Source organism: Orussus abietinus, unplaced genomic scaffold (genome assembly GCF_000612105.2).
Source record: "Orussus abietinus isolate OABI.00-Male unplaced genomic scaffold, Oabi_2.0 scaffold84, whole genome shotgun sequence".
In the NCBI taxonomy this organism is placed as follows: Eukaryota; Metazoa; Arthropoda; class Insecta; order Hymenoptera; family Orussidae; genus Orussus; species Orussus abietinus.
This window is the reverse complement of record NW_019394591.1, coordinates 346,626-356,650: the sequence shown is the minus strand read 5'-3', so window position 1 is coordinate 356,650 and position 10,025 is coordinate 346,626. Positions and strand designations below refer to the sequence as shown.

At 36.2% G+C, this 10,025-nt stretch overlaps 1 protein-coding gene across 5 annotated transcripts in view; it reads right to left on the bottom strand.

The window, feature by feature from the left end:
• Positions 1-2,557: 2,557 nt before the first annotated feature.
• LOC105704111 (dedicator of cytokinesis protein 1) overlaps positions 2,558-10,025 on the bottom strand; it is a 28,348-nt gene continuing 20,880 nt past the window's right edge. For 2 of the 5 annotated variants that reach the window (XM_012433056.2, XM_023432796.1), the window contains 7 exons: positions 9,736-10,015; positions 9,407-9,630; positions 8,936-9,232; positions 8,425-8,734; positions 7,697-7,806; positions 6,674-6,929; positions 2,558-5,563 (listed from right to left, as the gene is read on the bottom strand). In XM_012433056.2, the coding sequence (XP_012288479.1) occupies positions 5,108-5,563; positions 6,674-6,929; positions 7,697-7,806; positions 8,425-8,734; positions 8,936-9,232; positions 9,407-9,630; positions 9,736-10,015 (1,933 nt within the window). In that variant the 3' untranslated portion in view covers positions 2,558-5,107. Of the gene's footprint in view, positions 5,564-6,365; positions 6,592-6,673; positions 6,930-7,696; positions 7,807-8,424; positions 8,735-8,935; positions 9,233-9,406; positions 9,631-9,735; positions 10,016-10,025 lie in introns of all 5 variants that reach the window. The other 3 variants (XR_002762231.1, XR_002762232.1, XR_002762233.1) reach the window with 3 other exon arrangements.

Here is a 10,025-nt window from a genome sequence, read left to right as displayed (position 1 = left end):
TTTATTTACCGAGCTACCGTAATTTTGAGATTACAGCAGAGAGACGATGACAGCAGCCGGGGGGCGCGGCTGTCAAACTTCTTATGACACGAGCACCGTTATTCCTGCGGATGTCTATGGCACCCGATGCGTCGTTTCAAAGACAGGACGAAGGATGAAGCGCCATCACTGATTCAAACCAATCACTCGATTCTTCGTTTCAGGAATGCGATAAGTGATATATCACCATCTCCCAGTTACACGAAGTACTTGATGCAACGAACTGTAGCCCCATTTATGAATTGTATTAAGAGTTCGCTGCGTTATTTTAGGAACGCAATAAAACCAACACGGCATCCGCAGAAATGAAACATGTTTGTAATGAGAAAATGCTGTAACCAGTACGCTAAATAGCCTAAAATTCCATTTAAAATATGCCAATAATAGTACAGTATATTAAGGCGAAGTGAAAAACGTCGAGCAATTCTTTCGTCGCCGTCGGTATAGTAGTTAGGTAATAGAGCGTCATCTACCAGTACTAGGCGGCTAGTAGGGATACTGTTAACGCCACGAAAAGGTGTGCTGTAATTTCAAGAAGCGCAACTGTATGATAGTAATTACTAACAGAGATGAGTTGGGAGATTGCTCACGGGCAGGGTCGCGCGAACGCATCGTGTGCTGCCCTCTGGTTTCGTACGTTAGCTTTCACCGTTTTTTGCCCCCAAGGGCGGCGCAACGAATTTCTGGTAGGGGCCAACTCATCTCTGCCAAATCAGAGATGAGTTGAGAGATTCACGGGAAGGATCGAGCGACCTCCGGTTGAGGATGCAGACGGCTAATGCACTTGCCACCTGTTCCAACTCTGAGCAGCCGGAGAACCGGCTGAAAAAGTGAAGAACTCCTCACAAAAACTCCAAAACCCTGTATCTCCTTCGAAACAAATCGCAACCAATAGCTCGAGAGATCAATTTAAACCGCACAACCTTCCCCATCAAGCTACCGTGGACGCAATTCGCATCGCGAAAAAAATTCACAAACATCCTTTAACATATTTTAACATCTACCAACAAGTGCAGCAAGCTCGATTTCGATTAACAGCCCATGATGATTTTACCAAAAATGGCTGCTTCCAGGTGATCCACCTAAACCTGCAAAGGGGCACAAAAGTACAGGTAAAACGGAACATTGAAGAAACACCAGGAAGTCGCCAGATTTTCCGAAGTGGCCCACCTAAAGCTGAAAGGGACACACAAAGGCACAAACGAAACCATTGGGAAAGCGAGAAAGAGACGGTGATACAAGAGCTAATAATTTACTAAAGTTACCATTAAAGTCAAGAATATTTCGCAGGGCATTGATCTCGTATAATTGACCCAGTAAATATGTATTCAATTATACATTACATGGCGTGACAAAAATCTAATATATTTATCTTACTTAAATGCAGACTCGAGAAAATTTCATGAAAACGCTAGTTCACCGTCTCCCCCCGTCAATCCAGACAGAAGAATATACAAAAAATGAGAGGGACAACGTGGCGAAAAAAATGGATGACTGCCCATTCGNCCTGCAAACCCTGAAACCGACCCCCTCGTCGAGGCGGCGACTCTAGGACGCAGGCACATCGAAGTGCCCCCTCGACTCGGGTGTGGCTCCTCGCGAGTCTTTTCTGACCCGAGTTGAGGGGGCACTTCGATGTGCCTGCGTCCTAGAGTCGCCGCCTCGACGAGGGGGTCAGTTTCAGGGTTTGCAGGTTACGAAACCAGAGGGCAGCACACGATGCGTTCGCGCGACCTTGCCTGTGAGCTATCTCCCAACTCATCTCTGTTACTAATAGGCCGATGTACATAGAATATGGTCCAAAAGAAATTTTGGAGTAATGTTGACAACTGTCGAAATTAAACATGTACATTTGAATTTTTATCCCGTGCGATAAATGCAAGTATTCGCAAGGATACATTTATCCGCGTTGAGCTGCGTTACTAGTTCGATACATAATAAGAGAGTTGTAACATTTTGTTTAACTGTTAAGTAACAATTATAGCATGCCTCGAAATTAAATTAGAAAGAAATCGTAGGACAGGACCTGTCAGTGTGAGGCAAATTCATACAGCAAGCGAATTTATAGAAAAGAGGCGTACAATCAGTAAAGCTTGGAAGATAAAACTGCATGTACTTGACTCGAATGACTGTATTAATGGGCAAATAATACAGGGTGTCCCACAATAGATAATTAATCTTTTAAGGGGAGAAAGAGGGTGAAGTTGTGAGCTAGAAGTTCCTTTTCTATTTTTGACTACCAAATATGTCAGTTGTCATTGTACCAGACAAAATCGTCTCAAAGGAAAAACCAGACCATTTTTTTTTATAACACTTAACAATACATGTTTAAATTTAATCACAAATGATAACTACATTAATATTTCTGTTTAACATTAATTTGGTGAACTAAGTGTTTGGATTTAAAAAGCACAAACAAAAATAATTCATTATAGACTTGAAATTGCAATGACACCGACTGCATCATTGCATTGTGTGCAAAGTATGTTTAAGCAGAATAGGATAAATAATGAGAGAATTATGCAGCAGCGTATATTTAATTACCATTATATAATACATAATATGTCAATATAAAATGTTACTGCGTTGGTCCCTAACTATCTAGGAAGGTATATAATTACAACAAACTTAAAAAAATAAAATGGCACTACATTATTTGTTTGTCATTATAAACAAATTACCTAATATAGACTGTGTGCAAGTGAACGAATGTGCATGTCGTATATATTACATTTGTAACGATTCATAACAAAGGTGTAGTTTTATTAAGCAGACTAGTAGGTAAATGTTTTACATTTAAGATTTCTTAATCATTTGCAGATTGTTTTTCTTTTTCGAGTTCATCGTTCATATGCCGCACTTATACCACCGTTAATACGTACAATAGATTAATTCGAATAAATAACGCTAAAAATACTTTCTTTGGTACAGTAATAAAACATGATTTCTTAGATACATATTTTTCGTTTTGTCAATGGAGTATTGTCAGTAAAAAATTTTACATTATTTGGAGAACGTTGGTTTTCTAATATAGGAAGTTCGGAAACCATTTAACAATCGGTTTGCTTGATATGTTGGAAGTGTCATTCTCAAATAGAATAAAAGAAGCCATATTTATTTCAAATGCATCTCAAGTATCTACGATGATTAGAGTGTAATGCATTACAATTTTATTGTCAATATGCACTTTGGAAATTTATTTACCTAGTTTTTCTGAAAAGGCTTCTCATTTACAATTCGTAGAAAAAGTACAAGATAAACGGCGACGAAATAAATATTAATGAAGTGTATTATTGCCTACGATTTAAGAAATATCTTAAATAGACGTCATAATGTACACAAAAGTCTACGTGTCATGAAAAATAGAATGCAAGAGTTTAAAAATTTGCCCAAGCATTGTTAATGATAATCTTTTTACTTCATGTAGTAATTTTAGTTATACATTTGAAAGCTTTACGATTCAAGTATTGTGTTTATTTCTGATATGACAGGAACACATACTGAGCAAAAATTAGTTTTTAGGCCGTCTTCAATGTATAGATCTATGGTACTTTGAATTAAGCAATTATTATTATTATTATACTTTCCTGATAAAATTAGTATAAATCATGTTACTATTTATACCTGAATAAAATGAACATTGTTGCCATAGTTTCAGATATCATTAGAAATATTAATATTATAGTAGTCTTGATTAGATTCAAGCTAGTTTAGAAACAAATATGAAATCTCGAATTCTACAGTGGCTTGTTCCGTTTAAATTCGTCCTGACATTCTACATTCTCAAGTGTATAAATGCCCTAAAACTAAAATTTGGTTTAGTTTAAATAAAACTCTTTTGCATATAAACCATACCAAAATTAATGTGCATTTGAACATATGTCGATCCGGTTCAAGACAAAGCCAAATAAAACCTTTGGCCAACAACTTTCATCCGACCGTACAATCGACTAGACATTTAAAACCACGTTATATTAACTATTTACTTGAATTGACATATTTAACAAATAAATAATGTAAATGAGTGTGTAATGTGGTATAGCAATGACGATATCATTGAAAAGCCATTTCATACTGCAAATGCGCACTGTACTATAGTGAATGTATATGTATAATGTAAATTACTGTATAAAAATGAAATATATTCACACCCTTGATGGCAGAAGCATCTTTCATTGTTCATGCGTCGGACTGTATTATAGTCCGTACATATGTGGTCGAAAAGTGTTGTAAAAGTATATGGCGAAACATATTCACGCTTTATATAGTATAAATCCAAATATATGAATTGCAAGAAATAAAGTAGTTTGGTGGATGTATTTAAAGAAAAGGGATGCTTCTCCCATTACTTCATGCATGTATTTGAATGAAATCGAAGGTAAAAAGAAAATGGTATATAAGTTAGCACAAAAGATGTTCATTTTTAGCGCCTGCCAAAAAACTATTTTCTGATCTGTTAATCAGAAATTTTGGGCGTTTCGGATTATAACATTGCATTTGTCTTCGCCAATGTGTACGGTATAACAAAGATCTTTGTTAATAAATTACATATTTGCATGATAAGGTGGAAAATTTATCCGCAGCAATATAAATCTTGTAACTTTAAATTGCTAGTATTAACACCATTGTGTCAAAATGTACAGAATGTACAGATGCACAACAACCTTTAGACATTCTCAACGTAGGATTAAACACGCATCTCTGCAGCAAGATCTGTACTATATTGCAAGATTTGTGTCAGATTTTTGTCAAATGAAGTCAAATTTACGAAAATCTTGCAATGTGGTACATGCCACGAACATGTCACGAACCTTTCATATATCGGGGATGATAATTGTATCTAAAAGCATAAATTAAAATCGATGTAAATGTTGTCAATAATACCTCATAAAATGGCATAGACCATTCGGGAACATAATAAGATGACGGACATTTACTTACGTTAGTAGAAGAGCAAATTCAATTTCGGTTACAGTCAAAGTTTAGTTTGAATTTCGGCAATAAATTATTTTCAATGAGAAAGTAATATAGGAGAGGGTGATTATAAATAATTGTATGTGTACGATCATCATGTGGCCGATGAGTCACGACTTCGATCGGTTAGATCACCTGCCGGAAGAAAAACATCCTCCGTGGTGTGCATCGGCCTTTTAGGTTTCGGAGGCGGTGTTGGTGGTTTGCTTTGGTTACCGTCAGATGGAGTTGGTAGTTTACTCTTTGCTGGGTGACACAGGAGTCTATTTATGTTGCTCAGGATGTTCATTTGGCCATGATGAGCTTGATCATCATCTGGGAGATTACAATAATCTGCTTCGCGCGTTTTGATTGGCAGAGGTGGTGGAGGATCTTCTTCGGAGGTAGCGCTGTCGGTTGTTCCAATACTATCTCTATTTCCCTTAGATAGACTGGTAGGTTCCAATCCGTTATTTGAAATCCTTGGATAATATTGTGTTTGGCCGGACCATCGAGTACTTATTCTCCGCTCTTTTTCCGCTTCCGATCTTAGAGGACGTTTAGGAGTTAACTACAAGTTGGAAAATTAGAAAAGTTTTAATTCCGTCTTCTTCTCGCCATGTTGTTTGCTACATGCACGAGAATTACAGGCAAAAGCAGAACTCGACATAAAAAATGCTTAATTCGAAATGGAACAAAAAAAAAAAGATTTTTCAATAACACTGCTGACATCTTGATATCCCAAATGAAAAAAAATTAAGTAAATAGCTTTGTTTGAAAAAAAAAAGTATAGTATTTGGGCATTTGGAAACCGCCAATGTGTTTACCGATGGATATATTATAATATAATAAGCTTATAAGGAATACTCTTCAATATGTGTTATCCAAAGATAACATTTTACGTAATGTCAAAACATTCCGCTTAACTAAAAAATATCGGTGGATGCGCACACAGAAACGTATACTCTGCCTCTTACTTAAAAAAAATATAAAACTAACGCGCACCGACACAGCCATGGAAAAAGCGCCATTAGTAAAACAAATTTAAAGCGATCGTGACTAAATTTCCCTTAGTTCGTTTATGATTTCATGATATCGAGAACATACGATAAGATGCTAAATACTGTCAACATCAAATAAAAAACAGATAAGTAAAAATATTGGTTCAACAAGTTAATGACTAAATTTCAGTACGTGTAACTTGTAGAAAGAATTACAAGACAGTTTATGCAATGCAAACTACTTATGATGACATAAAACTGAAAGGTAAGCAAATTAAAGCATTTCTTATCCAATAATGTTCACAAAAGTACATTGACACTGCATTACGAACATTTAAGAGAAACATAGAAATTTTACGGAAGTTGGCAAACCTATTTAAGTTTCTATGTCAATAATAATTGAGAAAATTCTGTGAAAATATGTATATTCCATTGTTCAATAGTTTTATAATGTGCGTTGCAACTTATAATTGGCCAATCGGATAACACTAAGAGGCCAATTTTTCCGTATATTCAAGCCAACGATAATTACAAAATAACCGGTTTCTGTTTACTGAGACGTCAGCAATAACGTTGAAGGTTTTTCCTGTGAAATAATCTATTCTAAAACTGATGTTTCTTTCATGTATTATAATACAGATAAGATTTATTTAAGGAATCACCTTTATAAGAACACTTACTTCTTGTCTCAATTCAAATATATGTGTCGCAGAAAGACTCGTTGTCGGTGAAGTATCGGTCATGATAGTGTTCTGCATCACGTCAGATGTCGTGTACCACTGACTCTTTGGTTGGTCGTTTTTATTTGCCGCGGTTGTATCGCTTTTACGTGAACTCCTTTTAGAGTCCTTTTTCTTATTTGTACCCGGGCTGGAACTTCCGAGTGCTTTCTGTATAGATGCCGAAGACAAAATGTGGGATCGCACGGAGTTATTTCTGTTAATGAATAAATCGTTAAAGTCAAAACGTTCTTTGCATTAAACGCATAGGTCCTTACCCATATCTCACTTTTAGCAGCGCTTTCAAGCGTCTTTTAGTTAAAGGTGATCGGACCGCTGGTAAAAGACGCCATACTCATACCTTATTTTATGACCGCTTTTAGTTAAAAGGCCACTTTTATGAAATGTAATATGATAACGTCGGAAAAACGTGACGACTGCGCTTCGCGTGCGTTTTTTGTACGCCAAAAATTCAGAGTCTGCTGAACTTTGCCGCAAAAATGGAAGCGAGTTTGACGGAATAAAGCCGGAAACAAAGCCCAATTTCTTGGTCAACCAAGAACGATATGAATTCGACTTTAAAAGTCCTTGGCATTTTTTGATGCCCTGTATTCACTTCGTGAGCTTTTGTTCTGCTAAAAATGTCGTCAATGCATTCCATTTTTCATGTACGAATTTGACAATTAAAAGCTGTCAAAAATTGATGTATGATTTTGACAGCTAAAAGCGGCTTAAAAGTCCCCCTCCCCACTTTTAGGGAATCGTCGCTCACTTTTATCCTAAAAGCGCTCAGAATGAAGCTTAAAAACCCCCTTTTGTATGAGACGGTATTGCTGTTAAAATACGTCTTTTAAGGATTTTCTATAAAAGTGGTTTAAAAGCGAGACACGAGGAGGATCGCTTTAACAGTGCTCTAAAATACATCTTTTAACGCTAAAAGTGAGATATGAGTAAGGACAATAGACATCATAGATATAAACGTACTCTGTGCTTACTGCACTGGCTTCTGATAAACGATGGCTCTCGCCTCTAGTAGGTTGATTTCTGCGCATCGTAACCGTATGAGTAATATTCTCAAGCTTCAGGTCACAAGTCTGTAATTAAGACAAATAGAAACATGAAAATATAATTTTCAAAAAATTAACAGGTTAATTAGAAATGAACTATTGACTTTTAGTGATCTTCATAAAAACCTGACAGTTTAGTCATAAAATGGAGAAATAATGTAAATGTAATGCAAAAAATAAGAGACGTCAGCTGTTTCTTTGTTTTGTAATTCAATGATCATTGTACGGTAAATAAATAATTAAAAAATGTTGAAAGATACAGAAGAATTAAACCTTTTATCACGTTTAACTATCCTTTATCCCAAATTATAGAAACTATTTACATAAAATGTTCGGTACGTGAATGGATTCAACACAAATGCTCTTAGATGGATTGAACGACCGAATTAGGAACGTATCGAAATAATTTCTAATTACTCGTTTTCCGTAATAGATTCCTTTAGATTTTAGTTGTGTGAAATACTATTGCGAATCCGATTTATTTAATTTCAGTCTATCTCTGTCCTAACTTGCATACAATTACATGATTAGAACTGCTTATTTATACAGCTTATCAGTTCGCAATTAAGCAGTAAAGGAACAGAGGTGATTAAAAAAATTGAAAAAATTCACGACGATAATTTTAATGTACTAAAAATTACTTACTCTTTTACCGTATTTTGATTCTATTTGGATGCGCATAGATGCAAAACAATGTTCCAACCGTTGTTGGAATGGAGCAAGTTCGAGGGGTGCCCTCGCTTTATGTAGTTGCACTCCAATTTCTAAAAGAGGTATTTGTGAAGCAATCAGACCTTCCAATTTCAAAAGATCAGCGCTTTCGTGTAGGTGCGTTTCTCGATAATCGGGATTTAAAAAAGCTTTTTCATAATTATCTACTCCTCCCATTACAGCTGGATCCAGAATACCATTCAGCTTTAGACTCAAGGGGTTCAAAGGAAGATTGGGATCCGCTCTAAATATCAAACATGAATATAAAGAATTAATATTATAACATTTTTGTATAATTTGCATATATTGGGAGTTCCGCTACGTATAATACATTTAAATCGTATGCAGATTATTCATAATGTTTTAGATACGATTTTAGTTGCATATTATATTTTTGTGCGAACCCACAATTGGAGATTTTACCAATGTAATAAAAATGATTTACCTGTGAGCAATGATGAGGTCTCGGAGTACCGTATTAGTGGCTTCCATCGTTTCGATAGCGTTCCGCAAAGGACTAACTAAATAAGTTTCACTCGATGTAACTGGAAACCACCTTAAAATTCCAGGCAGAGGATGACTCGTTACAAGCACTGTCCTTTCTAACCACAATGAGGCGAATTCATTACTGTTACTCTCTTGGATTTCCTTATCTTTATCTCCAGTCCGCACCGTTGTTAATTCTTTTTTCGGAGCTGGGCGTGAAAATCGAAATCGTTGGACGTCATTAACGCGGTGGTACCTGAAGTAATTTTAATAAATTAAAATTCTTAACCAACCGGTAAAGCATTCGCCAAATGACGTAAGAAGTTAAAGTAGTTTAAAGAGTAAGGAATACGGGAATCGTTATAACCCCGTGAAGGATACAATACTTAAATCCAACTCTGTTAAAAAAGAGTAAATCTAGGAGGTATACCTCAAAACTGCTTCTGCAATGACCGGTTTTCCACTTAAACGATGCTTCTTTTCATCCATTAACGGATCTACTTTGTTAATTTGTACATACTGGCAATTAGATTCCAGAATATCTTCGCTAGGTGGAGATAATTTACTCATTTGTTCGGCATTAGGTAACTGGTTCAGCGTTCTCGAACAAAAATCACTGAGCCTTTCGTATTCTTTGCCCCGATAAATGAATACCTGCAAGAAAGGTTTTTGAATCACACAAGGAACCGTAGTTAGAATGTGTAAAGGAGATGGGCTACATAATCACAGAGGTGTATAAAAAGTAAAGTAATGTCATACTTTGTTCTGCAAGAACGGTGGATGACCTCGTCCGTAATATGCTACTCTGAAGTATTCTGGTTCAGGTCTTAACTGTTTTACTATGCAGTCGTAAAATTTGGCCATTCGTCTTAGCAGTAAAGACAGTTGAGCGTAATCGAAGGTTTCTTCTTCATACTGTGCTGCTAACTCCTTGCAAACTCCAAGCGCACATTCCCACATTTTTCCTTTGTCAAAATATTCGATCATGTCATTGTACAGAGCTTCTTTTAGTTGGCGGTGAGTCTGACACAGTGGATATCTTCAATTAT